The 20222-nt window shown below is 43.3% G+C and overlaps 1 protein-coding gene across 2 annotated transcripts in view; it reads right to left on the bottom strand.

Moving 5' to 3' along the window:
- Nucleotides 1-20222, bottom strand: part of LOC119162050 (cytochrome P450 4V2-like) — a 43723-nt gene that overhangs the window by 19299 nt on the left and 4202 nt on the right. For both annotated transcript variants that reach the window (XM_075879669.1, XM_075879668.1), the window contains exons 2-8: nucleotides 12183-12295; nucleotides 8880-8965; nucleotides 8590-8777; nucleotides 3310-3379; nucleotides 3120-3246; nucleotides 2814-2966; nucleotides 2492-2665 (exon numbers count right to left, since the gene is read on the bottom strand). In XM_075879669.1, coding sequence (XP_075735784.1) covers nucleotides 2492-2665; nucleotides 2814-2966; nucleotides 3120-3246; nucleotides 3310-3379; nucleotides 8590-8777; nucleotides 8880-8965; nucleotides 12183-12295 — 911 coding nt within the window. The remainder of the gene's footprint in view (nucleotides 1-2491; nucleotides 2666-2813; nucleotides 2967-3119; nucleotides 3247-3309; nucleotides 3380-8589; nucleotides 8778-8879; nucleotides 8966-12182; nucleotides 12296-20222) is intronic.

The following is a 20222-nucleotide window of genomic DNA, read 5'->3' as shown; positions in this document are numbered from 1 at the left end:
TCGCTTATAAAGCATCGTCTAGAGGTAAAAGTGGAATTTTCGAGACTGTGCGACTGTAGATTAGTAATATGCGAAAAGGCGTTTTTCTCCCTCTTTGGTGTCCCTTTCAGATACAAGATATCTCTCTATCAGCCCCACCATGCAAAACAATGTTTGTGACTGAACTCCGCTTATCGAAGTGATACTGCTGCCACTAAGGGACCTGATTACACGATTACTTTATATTTTTACCGGAGTCCTCTAGTGAGGGAGTTTTTGAAGTTTCAGGATCAGTCGTTTTAGAATGCCAGCTATGACTTGAAAAAATTCACTTGATCCTAAATTGAAAACTAAAAACTTGCGTAATGAGCATTAGTAAACCAACTAAGCGCACAGTAAAAATTATGCGCCATAACGAGCAAAATAAGATGGTAATCAAACCAATTCTCGTTGGTGTCATTCAGTTAAAGTTTACCAAAATTTTAAATATTTGATTCTAATTACGTGAAACACCCTGTCTAGAAATTCACTGTTATTGTTTGCAGTAGAATCACCTTGCTATATCACTCAGATATATTCGTTTTTTTTAGGTCACTGTAACGTTTTTTTTGCTCTTAGAAATCATCAGGCAGTATGAGCTACATATAAGTGGCAATAGTGCAAACAGCAGCGATATCCTGTGACGTTTTTTTGCAGGAAAAATAAATTTGAGACGCTTCTGCACGGTGCAAGTTCTCTCTGAGAAAAATATTATAAGATTAAAGATTACAAATCAGTGAGCATGTTGCAAACTGACGCTTTACGCCAGCAGATAATTAGAAGATAAAAAGTAATAGCTGTTTATTTCGTCCACGTGCACAGTATGTGTAATAAGATATTGTTGCCAACGTTCTCGCTGATGCAAAGCTGACGCGTGATTCGGTATTACTCGAATGGTAATACGCTTACGAACAACGTAAAACTGCACAGTGGCATCTCACAATCGTACGGGGGCTTCTTATGGACATTCTCGTTTGTAATTGGCAACTCACTTGCGTGTAGGCAAGTATAGCAGCAGCACCCATCAGTTACAAAAGTGACCCAAGAGAACCACTGATGGCGCGGTGCATCAAGATATGTCATGTTAAGCAGATATTTTGTTAAATACGCCTTTGATGCTTCACTATATAACCTATACTAACAAATTTAGAAATGTATCAAACCATCATAACATACCGGGGAGAAATATCATATCGGATACTATTAGTTCGCAATTATCTTGTATCTGTGCCTCTAATACTTCCTGCCCAAATATAGTATAGCGATACAATTTTAAAATACGTGTATGTTTGCCCAGCCCTGTCTGTAAATACGCCCAATTTTAGTGGTGGCTTTTGAATTCTTTGAAATGCGCTGTGAAACGCCGCGAATGGTGCGGCAGTTGACGTTGCGGAGTGAGATCGTGAAAGAAGATAGTTCTGATTTTTTTCAGGGTAAATAAAATTTTTACAGACTTTCAGTATCAGTAGAGCCTCAATGTAAAGTTGAAAATGGTCCTTGTATGTTTTGTACAGCGTGAGTAGAGACAGGTGCTTTCAAACTGCTAACGACAGTTTCGTCTTTGTTCTCATCTCTGGCAGTATCAGTCGAAGTTGTGATCGGTCCAGACTCTAAGCGCCAACGAGGCGTCAAAAGTCCCTGGGAGACGAGATTTTTGTAGGAAGCGCTCTCGGTAAGCCGATGTCATCGTAAAAAGAAGTACTGGGAACGCGTAAAGTGGCTGAGGACACTCTCGGCATCCCCAAAGTGACTTCCTTGAAGACGTGATCAATTTGTAGCCGGATAGCCTGATAGCGTTTGTCAAGGTTGGCTACCAGAAAATAAATGGTATGAAAAATCAGGGATCGTATGAATAAAATATTACTAGAACACACAAAAAAGTGCTAGCACTCGCACAGTCATATTGTATATTTCGAATTTTGTCGCATACGCATGAGCTGTAATGGAATGAAATTGTGCGTCTGGCTCCAACAAACTATAAGTTCTAAAGAGTGTGTGAAAGTGAAGGCTCGTAGCAACATGCTTTGAGATCACACAATTTACAGTGTGAGCTGCGTAATATCACGGTCTGTTGGCATTGCCGCTAATTTTAGAACATCAGTTGTATCATGATGTTTTGCTTTTGTTTGCTTTGACGACTATTGCTTAGTGGCTAAAAACATGTGTTCTAGAAGGTTGGTTGTTCCGCTTGTGGCTGTAGAGTTGCTGCTGCCACACGAATGGGCTGCTATCAGACGAATACATGGGCATTAGTGCTAACGTGATCGTACGTCGGACACGTCGGGCTCTCAATGTACTACTGCAGCCCTACTACGTGTTTGTTATTGTTTGTATTCGTGATGATACATGAATAAAAAAAACTAGACTTTTTTGCATACGGCGCACTGTCTGATGTCAAATTAACAACAATCGAATGCAATAGCGTCGCTATATTAAAAAGCTTGCACTTAACGCTCTGGCACACCATACTTACCTTTATAACGCATTCTAGGTATTTCAGTTTTTTTATGTCCTCAGCAGTAACACTCCTTTGCTTGTCATTCGCAAAAATTGTATCAATTTCAGCGTGAACTTTGTCTTGTATACCGCTATTATGACCCAACAAATACAGGGTATACGATGTAGCCATGGCTGTTGTGTCGAATCCCTGGAAGAGCATACCAAGAACACAAGACATTGTACACTGGTTGACTCGACTTGGTCACAACACCTTTCTGGCTTCAGTTTCATTTTTTTTCATGCGAAACGCAATTGAACAAGAACTTAAGTGCTTCAGATGAAAGGGTATGGCTTACTCCAATGAAAAATGTGGCAACTTCCTCGGCGACTTCCTGCTCAGTTAGCGTTTTCTCGTCAATGTGCATATGTAGTAGAATATCCAGGAAACTTTTTCTTGAACCACAGCCGGCCTCTCCTGAAATATATTGTGCTTTCCGCTGTTGAATAATCTAAAAGAATGAGTAGAAGTAAAGCTTGCTTTTTACATCTCTTTTCTTGGGATGCCACTGCGGTAACAACCCATACGCATGCTCACCTATGCGAATGATATTCACATTTATGTGCTGCGTAAACAGCCATGCCAGAAAAGTCGGTGAACGTACCTTCTCGTTGTACTCTCGAATGTAGCGCGCCTTCTTCAAGAAACTCTTTCCTTCTTGAGTCATATAATACAGAGTATCGGACCAGTTAAAAACCTTGAGAACTCGAGATATGATGCTGGCAGCCAGGCTAGAAAATAGAAAGCATTATTATTGGCAAATAGATTGCTTTAAGCAGCGAGTGAGCCCTTACTCATCAGTTGTGTGAAGTAGCTTTTTGTTTGTGACTTCCTCTTCGTTGATGTTGACACCCATTGCAGTTTCTGTGAAACATAAAGCGACAGATGCAAAAAAAAAAAAAACGAGGCTTCGTTGACGTCCAGATATCAGAGATGAAACATATTGCACTGGCAATATAAGAAGCGTAGAGAAAGCAACTGATAATTATATTGAAGTGGGGAAAATAAAGAGAAACTGAATATTTGCGGGCCTCTTCGTAGAGACATCAGTTACGGTAGTAACTGAATAAATCATTATAATTACCTTTTAATAAGTGGAGACCGGAGATCGACGGAAATGAGCGAATAGGAAGCCCTTTCTGCGTAGAGGTCATTTCCACTTTGAGATTTCCGACAAGCGGGTGCTCGTAATTAAAGCAAAAGGGTAGAATATAAATGATTTGGCCGGCGAAAGCATTAACATAAATCAGCGCAACTGCTATATTCTGCGAAGACGTCCGTAATGAGCGAGAGTCGTTGTGTCATTGAGAGATGTAGCCAGAACTTGTTTTTTCAGTGGAGGGGTCTCGAACATACTGTTGGTGCGCGCGGTTTGTATGCACACGTGTATAAACGTATAAAATTGCAAAAAAAAGAACGGCGATAAGGTAGTGTTTCAATTCTCCCCCCCCCCCCTCACCCCCTTCTCCTCCTGGTTACACCAGTGCAATCATTAGAGGCTGGATTTATAGGCACTAAGAATTGGGCTGTAGACGCCAAAAATATGTAGGCAAAACAGACTTTCAAGCCCCCCAAATTGTGAACATAAGCACAATAAACTTTTACATATATTCAACTGCTCAAAAAAGACGTGCGTGACTTAGTGGCTACGAAAGAAAAGCAAAAAAATTGTAATGGTTCATAATTGCACAAAGGCGCCAAGGATTTAACATGGCCATCCAAGTGTCCTTATTTATGCATGGGTCGCAGTATGCAGTCTCATTTTTTCTTGTCCAGCGTGGTGAGCGAAATGTCGACCATTGAATAAACAGGCCACCAAGTCTCTTCTTTTCGCCATGAGTGAGAAAAGCAGCATGCACGGGAGCCAGAAAAGACCAGCAGGGTCTTTTAGCGTCGAAATAACTGAGTATAGTCGCACGGGGTAAATTTCTTTTGTGTGAGTAAGCACCTTGATGGACCCTTCGCCGGGTTTGAGCATTTAGAGCAGGCAAGAGAGATCCATGCAGTAAGCGCTCACGATCTCGTCTATAAATACAAACACTTGCAACGCTACACGCCGCGGAAAGAGGTTAAAAGTCAGGGTGAATGCCGGGCCATTCCTCGTTGTAGGTCACCGCAAATATATGGTGGCGGCGACGTAGAACAAGTAATGGTCTTGGGCACGTCACAGCAGTACGTGACAGTGCGTGAATTATTTGAGGCTACTTGTGTAACTTGTGAAATCTGTTGCTTGAATAGAAGTATGGAAGTTGATAGAAATAACAAACATACAAATGTAATCTGCGCGCCTTTTTTATTTGTATATTTATTTCGAATCGAGCAAGACGCGAGACTAAGCTTGCACCATTTCATTCGAGTTTGTGTTCTCACCGTTCTCCCATTTTGCCAGCGCCAGCCCTGACAACGCTTGGCGTGTTTTAGATTCACTTTCCCTTAGAGCAGTTCCAGTATAGCGACACTTTGTATCATGGTGAGCATACATGATTCATGCCAGTCTCCCCAAACGTGCGTGCATGAAGGGGCCTATCCCACAGAAACAGGCAGTGCACTATCAAAAACGCCGCAACCACATAACACCGCTTGCGTGCACGACCTGGCTTGGGCATGTCATACGAATGTAACCTTGTGTGAGCATAACGGGTTGATGCGTCTGCGTCATGTGATTTTCCGGCTCATTCTTTTTTCGATACCGAAGGGGGTAGGGAAAGAACTTAGCTTACAAAGTCTCACCTCCTCGCAGCATGCTTTCGCTACTGATAAAGGACAAGTTGAAAAGTTATTGCGGTAGAAAGCTCTTCATTGTGGAAGCAAGAACTTTCAGTGTCTAAGCTTTCTCATGTGACTCCGAGAATCGCCTTTTAAGCAGTTAATTACAAACGAAACAAAAGCTACGTTGATATATGTTTTTTAGCAACACTACTGACCCCTGACGGCACTCGACGGTTTCGCGTTCGTTCTCCATCTTCCTGCCGCTGCTAAGAAGCACCTACTGTTCTCTGAACCCCCTCTCCCTTGTGCTTCAGACAAACAGACGCACAGGTCTTCAAAGAGGGGCTTCAACTGTACAAGCCAGCCACCACGTCCTCAATCATGGACGCTACTCTCCTTTTATTTCCCTATCCTCCTTCCACCTTAATTTTCCTATCTTAGGCAACAAGCGGGAAAGACTACGACAACAGATGCACGTACAAAACAGATGAAGCTACGTTATCCCAACTAGCTGACAAGTGAACCCTTCAGGACTTTAAAGGAATTCAGGCACAAATGTCAAAAATAGGCGTTTTGAGGCACTATAAAACACTGTAAAAGCCCTCCTTAACAATGTAATTCATGCCTATATATCAACGTGGCACAATCGGAACGCAAAGAACAAAATAGACATGTATCGAAAATTCAGTCTCCAGCTATCAGCCACGAATCAGATTCTCTAGGTGAGTGTAAAGCTTGTGCTTGCGCATATCTCACATATGCCGCACGTACATGTTAAATCGAAGTGATGGATACACATTATTTGGTTGCACTTAATCTGAAATTTCCCTAACAGAATTATAAAATTGATACGCTGAAAACGACGGCTGCTTTGTTACGTCAGAGTGAAACTTCCCAGGACGATGGCGGGATGAAACCTAATTGAAACCGTGCCGAAGCAGAGTCTAGACGGAAAAATGGCAAGTCATCTCACTTGAACCGACGTACCGCATTAATTTTGCCGGGCATTTCGGTGCTGATCTCTTTTTCCCCACTTTGGCCAAGAAAATTGCAATATACGCCTTTTTCTTTTTTTATTCAACATCAACCTAAAAGGCAAGTGCTGCTCATTCTAGCAGACAAGCGACAGTGTTTTTTGAGCCTGTTTATAGTTCAACAATAAAAGAGATGAGCACCACACATTGCACGCGAAGATTTAGAGACCTAATCGTATATTTTCGACCATGTGCGATTTTCCTGACAAGATGCTGCTTCGGCGCGTGTTCATTCAAATTTTATCCCTTGTCACGAGTTGTTCCAGTCTCATGTAAGAGAGCACCTGTGGTCTGAGAGTGGTCAATCCATAACGTAACAAATCTGAAATATCTTGCAATATCTCTCCCACTCTCTCCCCCCCATATATATATATATGTGTGTGTGTGTGTGTGTGTGTGTGTGTGTGTGTGTCTGTGAATATATGACAAGCGTATGAAACTAAAGTTCACGAACGTTTGGGCCGGGCATTTGGGCCTACCTTTGTCACAGTGAAAGGCCCATCTTCCGAGCCGTTCATAAATTTGGATTTCGGAAGCATGTTTTCTTATCCATCATCAGATTCCTATTTCATCCCACACATATACACGTATCTGGACGAACGCAAATTGCCTTCGATGATTAGTAGAAAGCTACGATTACTGTTTCGTACATTACACTGAACTAATCTGCTCAAATGTGCTCGGTCATGGCACATTATGCAGTGAGCAGCCACATGCAGCTAGCTGATCTGGGGTGATCAAATCTCCCGCAATGTGGAATGCGCCTACAGCCTTGGTGCCGCGCTTTGTAACTTCTTTGCGCCGACTATACTCTCATTCTATCAATTATACCTGATACCTTGGTACTTCCACTTGCAAGAGTGGAGGTGCGCCGTCATAGAATTATAGATAAAAGAGAAAAAATTAAGTAGAACGAACATAAAAAAGAGAAAATGGTAGAAAACAAGAAAATGACAAAAATAATTGAGTTGACCCTAATTCATAATTAGGGGTCAGGTGCTTACTCTCGCACACCCGCATAAGTGTGTCCTGTTGCATTCTTTCTGTTAACTTATTGTTAGTTGAATGAAAGAGTTAGCCAATTATTGCCTGTAGTTCTCAATATTATTGTGTCTAGAACACGAGACCTAAAGTTTTGTTTCTTTGATTCTTAGCGAAAGTCTCGTTCTGGCAGATTTGATGCTTTCAGGTATTGTACAAAAGACTATTGGTCAGCTGATAATCAGATCCCGTGCTACGTAACGTCAACAGGCAAAAAGAAAAAAAAAAGTGTTTCACACTCGCCGTAATGTCTACTGGCGGCGCTGACTTACACCTCTTGCGTATAATTTCACATAAGCACCTTACAAAGCGGAACAAGGCATATGACAGCTGCCGTAGCTCAGTTGGTAGAGCGTTGGACGTGTTACTTGAAGGTCGCAAGTTCGGTCCTAGCTGGTGGTAAGTTATCTTTTCGTTCGCGATTATTTCTTTACATTTACATTACATTTAATACTAATAACTATCACAACGCTTTTGTGGTCATGACTTTCTGTTATTTCTCAGTTTTGCGTGTAACAAAGAAAAGGAGCCCATAAAAATTTACACTTCTTTCCTTCCTCAAGTTGACCTTGTGTTTCGTCGCACTGAGCGCGCGTTTCTCAATAAAGTTGAAAGAAGTAGGCGGCTTAAATCTGCTCCGCCAGGTTCCGAAACAATCCCTACTGCTCACAAAAAAAAACGGAGTATACAAGCTTACTCAATCAGTTTTAATAAATTATTCTGACAATGATTGTTCTCTTAAGGGAGCATAAGTATACTTATGCTCAAGTATAGCTATAACGTAAATATGCAATACAATTCTTAACTTGAGCATAAATCATTGATTTAATGCGAGTTTTTTTTTACAATATATTTTCTGAACACCCTTGTGGCAGGAAGTAGTCTGTCACAAATACTGAAAAAAAAAAAGTGGTAGTGACACTCGTTCCTCGCGCCATTACAAGAAAGTAAGTAAATATCGGGTTATCATAAATTTATTTGCGGTGTTCAAGACCTCAAACTTGACTTTCACATTGGAAGTTGTCTTCTGGCTTTTACTTTACTTAGGGGGACAACCTTATGGTTTACGCAGCTTTCTGTACTCACGTTACGTTGAGACGCTGGCTATTTTTATAAGCACACATGTTGTAAAAGTGGGTTACAACATCCTAAAACCAAATCCGTGTGCAGCTAAAGAAATCGTAGACCCAGACAAACATAGCAGTGCATAGACGCATATATGGTTTCCTACTTGGTGGAGGGGGGAAGGGGGTTGGGTCATAATAGTCATGGTGACCAATTTTTACTCACCGAAGAGCATGCCAAAAGCTGCAAGCCGCAGAATAGGGAGTATGTCAAAGGGCTTTTCCCCCAGTTGCATCAGCTTGTCAACGGCTTCTTTCGTTCGTCGATTCATAATGTGCATGTAGTTGTCCAATATTTTGAAGTGAAAAGCAGGCGTCAGTATTTTTCTACGTGTTCTCCAAGTTTCCCTGTCACTGCAATAAAAAAGCAAGCGGAAGCTCGTAGACAACACCATGTATTGAAACAGTTCAATGCTCAATGCTCAAGAATTATTTACTATTGACGTATTTACTCACCTTGTCAGAACACCATTTCCCATCCATGGTTTCATCATGCGATATATGAACGACTTATTCAGGTTCACATTACTCGAAAGAATTGCCTGGAAAAACGATGAGATTTGTAGAAAAAAATGGATACCTTGCCGCGTTCAAGCTTCTGCACTTACACGACAGTGTGAAATGTGCGGGCATATTCTACCATATCATTAAAGAATAAAAAGAGATTATCAACGCCGGAGAATGACACCCCTGGTGATTTTTACTTGGCCCGCAGTGCTACAGCGAACTGAAAAGTCTTCATTTCCCCATCAACATCATCCTTCTCGTTCCATCTACACTGCAGTAGAAAGTATTTTCCTAGCAACAAAGTTTATTTTTCTCCCTCCTTAGATCATCCAGAGTCGTTACCCTTTCCCGTCGACTTGAGCTACTTCAATGTCTGTAGTAATAGATACGATTTGATTCATATCGATGTCATCGAAATGCCAATCGTTACCATGTCCGAAAATATAGAAGGGAGAAGTTTATACTAGCCACGCAAAGCATAAAACACAGCGTAGCTGGTTGATCACAGGGGCTTAACGTGGCATTCTTGGCTGACGCTACGTCTAGCCTTGGCGTAGACAAAACACATTCGAACCACAGCACCTTCTAGGCCATGTGAGAACTCCAGCGCCAGAACTAACATTCAAAGCTGGCTGTGCTACCCCCGGTGGAAACGCGGGCCTTTCGGTGCTCGTACTCGACGCGGCGGCTGCGCGGAACTCTCTCCGTCGGTGGGCGTGATTGATAGAGAACTGCGTGCTGGGGTTTTCGCATGTACCCGACGTTTTACTTCAAGCTTTAAGAGTTTCGCCCTTAAAGTAAGTATACGGGCGTTCGCGCCCCCTTAGATATTCGAACGTCGTGACCGGTCATCGAACCCGGATTCTCGTGGCTGACGGCGCAACTTCACATATTACAGCCCTGATTTTTTCAACCATCCGATAGTTCTGTTTCTCGTTGATTTGGAGTTACTACAACCTGAAAAACACAAAAAATATTAGTTTCTGAGCACCCCATCAGTATTCAAGAGAAACGGCTCCATATTTAGGACACCAGGGCTTAGTGGTGGTAAATTCAAATATGGTAAATTTAAATACATCTACTTGTCTACATACAGAAACCACGTATTAGTTACAGCGCCTAAACTGTCCAATAGCAAGTTTTTGCGCTCGTGATACAGAGCACATTGCACTTGCATGGCCACCGTCTACCTATTGAACGCTTTGAAAGATCCAACATTATAAAAAAAATTCCGAGTCCTGCTTTGCAGTGCCAAAATTAATTTCGCCTATGTTTGCAAGGGCAAGCTGATTGAACTAAACTTAAACGTCGTCGTCTTCTAACTCCATCACGCACCAATACTATATGTCATCAAACGAATTAAATTATTTACGCACTATCTCGCTATTAGACAGACCTTACATGTTATCTAAATAGTGTGGGCAGGTTTCTCGACTAGAATAAGAAATCGGGAACTTATACAAGAGCTACACTTCTGTACTAGCCTGAATGCATTCAGATGTCTGACAACCACTGAGCCCTGGTGTCCTATATTTTGGACATGAAGATTGTCCACTGCTGCGGGTGATAAGTTAGTGGTAGGGAAGACGGACTTTGTAAACAGCCAGTTAGACATATTAGAAACAACACGAACAAATGCAATAGCTACTGATCTAATAATTACCAAGAAAGCTGTCATTCATTATTTGGTTGTGGCGAGTGTCGTCAATAACACAATCCGCCATTTTGTTTTCTGCTCTTACAAGAACATTACTACCTATGCTTGCGCAGGTTTATCGGGGAGAGTTCAGACTCATTTCTCAATATGTGACTTCATTGTGTCACATTACGCAGCAAAATAGCTTGATGTCTTTTTTGGAAGACGCCCGGCCCGAAAGGGTTAAAGTACGATGATGGTTACCAAATGCGGTCGCCAGGCATGCTATACAGAGTATACGTGATCGCTCCTAAATCACAAAAGGAAAAAAATATATTTTAGGGGTGCTTCTTAAGCCGTTTATCTGTACACGTCTTTCCAGGTAAGTGACCGCCTATTCCGATAACTCACTCAGCAGGTGCATACAGACAGGCAGACAGACAGACGGGCGGAGGGACGGATGGACCAACGGATTGACGAACAGACAGACGGATGATTCAGGGTTTACCGATAAAACCCACAGAAGCTTCTCCCCATTCCTCATCATTCACTCCGTGGATATGCTGTTTTTTTTTTTTCAATATTCAATTTAACGTGCAATTGGCATAAAGCTCATATACTACTCATGCTGTCGTACAAATTCCACAAATTCCTATTGAAATTGACTAATGTATAATTTACTGCACCTACTTTATATAAGCCGACTGTTTATTGCATCCGCCTGTTTTTTTTTCTCTTTCAGTACAGCGACATAACATAGTACTCATTTGCAGCTTTTTTAAAGATTGTGATGACACTTGATCCCAAAATTTTTTACAGTAATCTGAGTTGTGAAAACTTTTATAGCTTATTTTTGCTTATTTTATAATTTTTTGCTTAATGCAACGAATATAAAAAAGCACGCAATATGTGAATTCCTACATTTTGCCAGGACAATGATCAAAAACGGAGTATCAAGAAGCTATACATTACATCACTGTTATGTCGCTTGTATATATAACAGATGATATATATATATATATATATATATATATATATATATATATATATATATATATATATATATATATATATACATATATATATATATATATATATATATATATATATATATATATATATATATATATATATATATATATAGTGATTATTATATATATATATAATGGCTACCATAGTACTCTTTGAAATACAAAAAAAGCAAGCGAGCATTGAAAATTCTGGCAATGTTTGCAACGCTTTTCTTGATTGATTGATAGGGTTTAACGTCCCAAGACCACCATATGATTATGAGAGACGCCGTAGTGGAGGGCTCCGAGAATTTCGACCACCAGGGGTTCTTTAACGTGCACCCAAATCTGAGCACACGGGCCTACTACATTTCCGCCTCCATCGAAATGCAGCCACCGCAGCCGGGCAACGCTTTTCTTGCATAACAGCTATCCCTCGATGGCTGGCGGGTGGAGCCCGCCACTGCAGGCAGTGACCGCCATTACAGCGATAAGATAGTTGCTACGATAGCGAGGGTAGAAGGTACTAACAAGAAACAAAACTTTCGCACACCCTGGCAATGTTGTAGCTCATGGTGTCCCTTCCATAAAATGCTTTCTGCTCACCTCAAACACCGTCGGAGAAACACCAAGAAGAAATGGTTGCGGGCCGTAATAGGCAATAGCCACATCTTGCTCGTATACCTTGGAAGTGATATCCTCAAGGTAGTTGAAAAATTCTGTAAAAGAAAAGAAAAATACAGAATGGTGACTCTGCCATCAGAAGTCGTTGCAAAAATGTCACGTTTCTTAAGATCAATTAGTGAATTTTTACGCGATGTTAATAATTGAGCGAATAGTGACAGCTGAGTTTTTCTTTTACGTGTGATGCAAAAGGAGGCAAGACACGAAAGGAAGACTGGAATCCATCGTTGTGAAGTGATCTCTTCTTATTGTCGCTTGTCTCTGTGCTCTGCGTCACACCTAGGAATGAATTTGAACGTCCTTTGCTTCAAGGAAACAACACTTTGTCGGCTCCAGATATGTCTCATGAAGCCATAACTGATTGTAATTAAGCTTCTCTCCTACTGTCTCGAAGATTGCGGGTTAGATACTCTCAGCGTGGTCGACCACATGTCTAGTGATCATCGATCCGTTCCTGTATGCTGGCCTTCAGAATGCTGGCGAACCAACTAAGCAATAGATGGATAGATAGATAGATAGATAGATAGATAGATAGATAGATAGATAGATAGATAGATAGATGGATAGATAGATAGATAGATAGATAGATAGATAGATAGATAGATAGATAGAATACTTATCAACAAAAGTTTTTGTTTGATTTTCTTTATCATCTGTAGGTGTGTCTATTATGGACGTCACATTTTTGATGGAAATGTCAGTGAGGTCTCGGTGGACCCTGGCATGAAAACTTTTCGTGTTAAACCTTGTGTCCATGTACTATACTACGTAGTAGGCGTACTGTCGCGGTATAAAGACATTGTTATTTTGAATTTTCTTCTTCCTATTACACAAAGGAAACAGAACTCAGAATGTCATACTACACTGATAACATCGCTACAGACTCGCCAAAGCAGACGTGATTGCACACGCGCGCATAGGCGCGCCTGCAGCTTCCCATTATGGAGAGGCACTTTTACCACAACACTGCACTGCCAATATCACTCTACACTCACACAAAGCTGAAGTAAATTGCGTGCTTGCAGTCACCGTTATCTCAAAAAAACTACAACATTATATAAACCAACTCCCTATAATGACTGGACCAATCCTGACCGAGTAAATCTATGGCGAAGACCCCCCCCCCCCAATCTAGGTGATTAGTGGAGAGGGGGGGGGCATCCCTTCACCTATTGCAATTGGTTTCGCCCACGCACACTTTGCACATCCGTAGGACAAGCGAATTAGAAAAGGCGCGAAATTTCTGCTTAGCAGGCACACAAATTACATTGACGCATATGTTTACCAGTGTTGAATTGTAGTCAACATCTTTTCTTTCTATGCGTGGTAACACCTACGCGTATGCATATTGCTGGGGCCATTTGCTCACAGTGTATTAGCAGAAGAAAGCAATGCTTCGTTCCTCTCAGAAAAGTTGTTTTCAGTGTTTCTGCCACCCCCTGCATTTCTCGTGAGTTATGCCGATTCGCGCGTTCAAAGTTTTGCGCTCTTAGGTGCATCGATAACGGTACGTTCGACGCCTTACGCGCAGTGTTTGTCATTCCTGTCACGTTGTGGCTGCCCCATTAACACGCGGCGCATTTTTCGAGTCGGTTCAGTCAGAATCCTGGGATCGCTGATTGACACGAGAGGATATGCAGCGCCAAAATGCTCACACATATCCCGGCCAAAACAGAAAGGACTCTGAAAGTTTTCGCGAGAGGATCTGGACGAAGAAAGGGACTAGGTGAAGAGAACCTATTTCCCGGAGCTCGTTTTCTTTATTCATTAATGATTCAGCCTCGGCCTTGACTGGACAAAAAACATAGAAAAAAATTAACGCTGTCATGCGCAAGAACATCAACAAGGCACTTTCATTACCAGTAATCACGTGCTCGGACAGGTTAAGTAAACTCGGTGCACGCAAAAGCATGGATGAAGTGATCGAAGCGCAGGTCACCACCCAGGTAGCCTACCACCCGTCAAGTGTGGGATATAGGCTAGTTCTAAAAAGAGACAGAATGCTTCTCAGAATGCTCAGTGAACGAGAAATCATCTTTTACAGTGGGGCCCTGCAAATCTTCGTTTAAAAAAAAAAGCTATGGGCCATCTTCCCGAAGGGAACCCTAATGGGATGCGAGGCAGCAGCGGTGCGCATGCCGACGACCCGGTTGAATTGGGCGTCGACGTGGGTGCTGGAAGAATGATTCGTAGCGAAACTCGGAGTAGCGTTCACTCGAGTAAACGTTTGTTTGAAACTCAAAGACATGGCTTGCGGGATGCGTTGAAGACGCTTGCACTCGGCTTCCTTGGCTTGCGTATCGTCGGCGTTTCTCCCCCGTGCTATAAGCAGTACGCCACTCTTCGGATCTATTTTGCTGACAGAACCTTTCGAAAGTCTACCAGCAGACAGCGCACCAGTTGTGCCTGTCATGTATTCCGAATCAGATTAACCGCGCGGCGTCTGCGTTCTAGAGCGCGATCTGTGTTCTTGACTGGAAATTCATCGGTGTCGCTGGTCTTTTACTGCCGACGCTTGAATTCGACTTCCCTGGCTAGCGCCTCGTCGGTGTTGACGTCGCCATTCGCAAACGCGATCGGCTTCGCTAACCCTCGCAACGCCGGCGACAGCCGGGAAAGGTAATCACACCCTAGCGGTAAGCATGCCGCGACGGCGTCCTACCCGTCGGCACGATCGCGCGGCAAGCAGTGGCGCGCTGTCCATATTGCCGGCGCCGCGAGATTCTCGAGGCGTGCGCAGTGCACACACCCGCCGGCTCACGGCTTCTTCTTGCCGACAGATGGAGAAAGGTGGCTCGGGTGAGATGATGCCCATGGGAGGAATGGGCTCAAGTGTTGCAAGCGGTGGAAAGGGTGAAGTGAGAGAGAGCTAACACGCGGCGAGCACGCAGCAGGGGAGGGAGAGAGACGTCATCGCGCACTGCTAGGAGTGCATGAGCTACTTGTCACCGCTCCAACACCTGCGGCGAGAGGAGTGCTGCAAACGGAGGGACAGAGTTACACAGGCTAGTCAAAGAGCTGCTTCGCATCTAAAACCCATTCTTTCAGAATATGCATTCGCAATATAACTCACGCTGGGCGAAAAGCCCGCGAACGGGTGATTAAAGAAGGCCGTCAAAAATAGACAATCAATTCTGTTAGTCGACGCGGCTTCGTACGGCAAATCTAACACATTCCCACCGGTAATCATAGACATCAAAGGGGAATATACTACTCGCCATCGGACAAGTTAGCTACGAGTGGAGATACGGAACAGGCCGTCTAAGCCCCGACCATGACCGACCCTCTCCGCCCCCTCCCTGCACCAACAATTTCACACTGAGGAACACGTATCAAAACATTGTAATAGGGTATTTATATGGCGGGAGACGCCACCTCTATTCTTTAAAGAGGAACAGTGCATCTTTTGGCTATCTACCCATATAAGTGCTAGCGTTCATCGGAACATACCGAACCTCAACAAGCTTGCCCGTGGCTGTGTGCGAGATCTCACAAGCCGCGTCTCAGTCGTTTGCACCTACAGTGCTCCAGACGGGCTTGTTCCCGTCGCAAAGCTTTCTGAGCAGTATCGACATAGGCATAGATCCAAGGTGTCAGGACTGTAATGAAATTTATTGTTCTTTTGGGAACGTGCTTTGGAAATGCCCCGCGTTACCTAGCTGTCCTCTATACAGCAAAGCCGACTCAGAATAGGCACTTCAGAGTCCATTGCTCCAGACACAAATCCAGGGAATCCATAGAGCCTAAGAAAGCGTGGAACATAACCATTCTGGTGTAGGAAACCGACATGGGCAAGTGCAGTAGTTTCCGCGGGTCTCCACAAGAGGCCATCTCCACAAGTGTCAATTAAAACTGATTGTTTGTCTCTCTGTCTGTCCAAATCACTGTGGTAAGAAAGAAAACAAAATTTCCAGGTTTCCTTCCTTTGAGACATCAAGGCAAAAGCATTTTATTTTATTTACCGCTTTATTGATATATTACTTGAATCTTCTTTCATTCGATTGTGAGAAATGTCATCGGCCACTCATCAGCCGTGCGGATAGGCCAAAATTTGAACGCTGCCAAGAGTGTGAAGCATCTTCTATTACGCGACTGCCTCCTTTACGTGCCACAACACTGGCTTCAACGCTGGCTTGAATGGTAGCTTAAACGCTGGTGTACGGAATGGAAACACACAGCGAAAGTTGTTACTTTGTTCACAAAGTATGATTAGACAGAGTCAACAACAACTACAAGGAATTCCAAAATTTTTTCAAGAGCACTGAAATGCTTACTAGACTGAAGATAAGTCATTGTGCTGTGTGGTTATTGTATAAACGAATCGTTTCTTCCTGTCTCCGTCAACGTATGTTGTCATTATCTTTTACCCCTTTCACTATTCTCTTGTGAGGAGTAGAAAAAAAAGAGCGTTCTTGGTCAGGCCGCCCTCTCCCAATTTGGATACGTTCTTCCACTTTCTAGCCTTTACCACTTCCTGTATTCCACGCGCATTTCCATGGTTAAGCTAATACTTTCGCCTTGAAGAAAGGACATTATAAATCTGAATTTTTGACTGAAAAGTGCTTGAAGCCGAGGTCCATCATGGCTCCACTGCCGTAGTGTATTCACGAATATGACGTTGTAAAATATATAGAAAAAGCTAGAAGAAAAAGACCTCGTCACCTGGAGTCAAATGTGCGACCCTTCCCTCCGAAGCACGGCGCGAATCAACTTGACCACGAAGCGAACGTTCTTTTGCTTTCTAACGCCGAGCTATTTTTATATACCATATACCACTGGTGGTACTCAGAGATTGGTTACTTCAGTGGGTCCTTGTTTGTGCTGGCGAGATGCGCGAAAGGTTCGGAGGTTGCGTTTAACATGTCGTCACCCCGCGTGCGGTTGCTGTCTTCAGCCGTAACGGCGTGGTTGCTCGTGCGCCCACGCTTGCTTCCAGGGCGGGATGGTTTGTGCATAGTGGGCTTTCCACAAAAGTGTGCCTTGAAGTTACACAGAATATGGAGGTTTCTTCGATCACAGCCAGCATTGTTCAAACACCCTTTGCCACCGGTGCGGAAGAGTTGGCCATCGCTTTGGTGGTGAACTCGACCAACACTGGCAGCATACTAAGCGACTAAAAGCCAGCCATCTCAAATTTCGCGTGAGGTCCTGTCTCCCCTACCACCTTGCGATTTCTTCTTCCACTACTGTTGCAAGATGAGCCGAGCCACTTTGAATTGAAATGGTGCCCGCCCACTCGGGTCACCCGGCAACAAAACAGCTCACCAACGCACTCGAATATTCATCGAAGGAGCAGTGGGCCCCTCAGAGTCGAACGCCGTGATGCTGGAACCTCTGGTCACCAAGCGCTCTGATCTCGAGTAACATGCCGGCCCATCCCCTTACGGTAATCTTCCCGAACGATCTGAGATCGCCTGCCGTCGCCTACAGACCCGCACATTTCCGTATGCCTCCTAGTGCTTTGGTACATCCACCCAGATGTCAGCGATACAAGCTGCTGCCTCTGCTCCGGAGTTGTATCGTTGAACCACGTCCTCTGAAGCTGCCCCGATGATACCCAGCCAGTCAACGTTATGGGCCCAACCCCGGCTGAGGAATAATGGGAGGAACTTCTCTCCATTGCTGACAGAATCATCCAGACACGGGTCCTGGAACGAGTGGAAGCCGTCATCGAGAATCATAGCCTGGCAGCCTACGTGGCTTAGCCTCCATTACTTCTCACCCCTTCGATTCATACAATTGTTGCTCACTCACTCGCTCGCTGCAGCTGTAGTGTTTTGAAGAAAGCGCGCTGCTTGCACACAAGTAGCAATTCTGGCACTTGCTAGTTCGCGATCGTCTTGCGTGTACTTGTGTGTTGTTTGCGTGTACTTGCGTGTACTTGTGTGTAATACGTGTGTCCTTTATTGTGTTTCAGCTGAGCGCTTTGAGCATCGAGCTGTGGCGGTAGCTAGTTCGCGCTCGTTATGCTTTTTTCGTGCGGGCTTTTTGCTTGAGGGGCGCGCTGCAAGCTTTAAGCGGCTTGTTGTTCTTCACGTGACGTTACAATTTTTTGCAGTGACATCAATTCTTTTGACCTTGTGGTGGAGCAATGCAAACTAAATGCTACACTACTTGCATGCAGGCAGGTTTCACTTTCATGTTATTTCGGTTCCTATGACAGATGGATCAGTAATCTTTTTTTTTTCTATTTTAGCATGGCGTTTGCTGGTAAGTGATGTACAACCGCACGACAACCTCACTTTCCAAGATGGTTTGTATGCCTCCTAAATAACAGATGTTCCCCATGAATCAGCCTCAGTCATTGTTTAGCGAGTGTATCAGCCATTTTTGTTGTTGCAGCCAATCTTCACATGGACCAAATGGGTCATGTTTTAGGCTATAGAGTACAGATATATCGATAACTGCTTTTAGGCTTCACTGCGGTCGCACTGAATAACTTTGTGAGCGAAGCAAGTCGCTCGAAGTTGGCTGCCTTTTGCTAACTATTTTGTTAAAAGAGTGAACGATCGGTATGTGCAAGGGTAATAAGTTAATCAGGCGGAAGGCAATCGCCTAATGCACTAGTGGTGAAAGGACAAATGGTGAAAATTGTAGGAAAAGAACGAGAAGCGAAGCTCGAAGCATATGCACAGACGCTTCATCGTTCATCGCTCGCGAGTCACAAGCGATGACCGAATGAAGGCCAAGGCATAGCGAAACAGGAGGCCAAGGTCTCGGTTTGGGGCATGCGCCTCGGTACACTATTACTCAGGCACCTCTTAAATAGATAGATAGATAGATAGATAGATAGATAGATAGATAGATAGATAGATAGATGGAAGGATAGATAGATAGATAGATAGATAGATAGATAGATAGATAGATAGATAGATAGATAGATAGATAGATAGATAGATAAATAGGGTCGCTAACTTCTCGCTATAGAACTGAACTTAAAAGCTCTACCTCCTCGTGTTAATGTGTGAGATGATTAGTACACTGCTTATATAATTGATATATAGTTAAATGCTAAGTGAATTTTCTCACCACTTCAAATTTGATAAATCGTAGGCCTGCGTCCGTTGTCAGAATACATTGACGCCAGGTACCAAGAGTACCTGGCGTCAATGTATTCTGTGGGAAACATGACTTTTCATCTACTGGGTTAGGCTTAGATTGACCTTAGTCTGTAGTTTTCTCAAGTCATTCTGTTCTTTGTGAGCAAGGGCAAGCCTGTTTGAGCTCCTGATCGGTTAATACATTGATAACGTTTATTGAAGAGTGGAATACAACAGAAAGATATTGACTCTCCATTCTTTGAAATGTGTATTAGAGGTTTTATCGGTGCTACACCAGGGTCCACCGTTCACTACTCGTTATAGAGCGCCACTTCATTGGTTCCTTTTCAGACTCCCATGTCGATGGGCTCCCAAAGAGCTGGTTATCATCACATCGTCGTTCTTATTATTCACCCCACGGTGTATGGTTAGGATGATAGTCATAGTATCTGTGACAGTTACATGCTATAAGTCAGGACTGATGCGTCGTGCCAGCAGTTCACCTTCCTGTAAGTCTGTAAAAACTGAGTTGCATCCATGTTTTTTTTTTCCTACCCCTCGTATCAACATGCGTTGCGATGTTGTTCGCCGTCTTTTTTCGGGATTTTTCAGCAAATGAATAGATTGAATACTAGTGTCTTCAGCTTTTAGACGGAGACAGAGTGATGCATAACAAATGACAATTTCAGCAATAGAAACTCTTCAAGTAAAGCAACGAGGCTACTACTTCGGCATGAGAGGTTCACTCCATTGTGTTTATGAAGAAATATAAAAAAATGCAGATATCTCTGTTATAGCTTACAGTCTTTATTTTCTGGTCTTCAACAATGCATGAAAGACGTCATGATGATGTTGAAAGACTACTGACGGCTACATCGCGCACACAGGGGGGCACTGCGAACCGCGTCAAGGTGTAGAGTTA

Source organism: Rhipicephalus microplus, chromosome X, assembly GCF_043290135.1.
Source record: "Rhipicephalus microplus isolate Deutch F79 chromosome X, USDA_Rmic, whole genome shotgun sequence".
NCBI lineage: Eukaryota > Metazoa > Arthropoda > Arachnida > Ixodida > Ixodidae > Rhipicephalus > Rhipicephalus microplus.
This window is presented reverse-complemented; position numbering and strand designations above follow the sequence as displayed.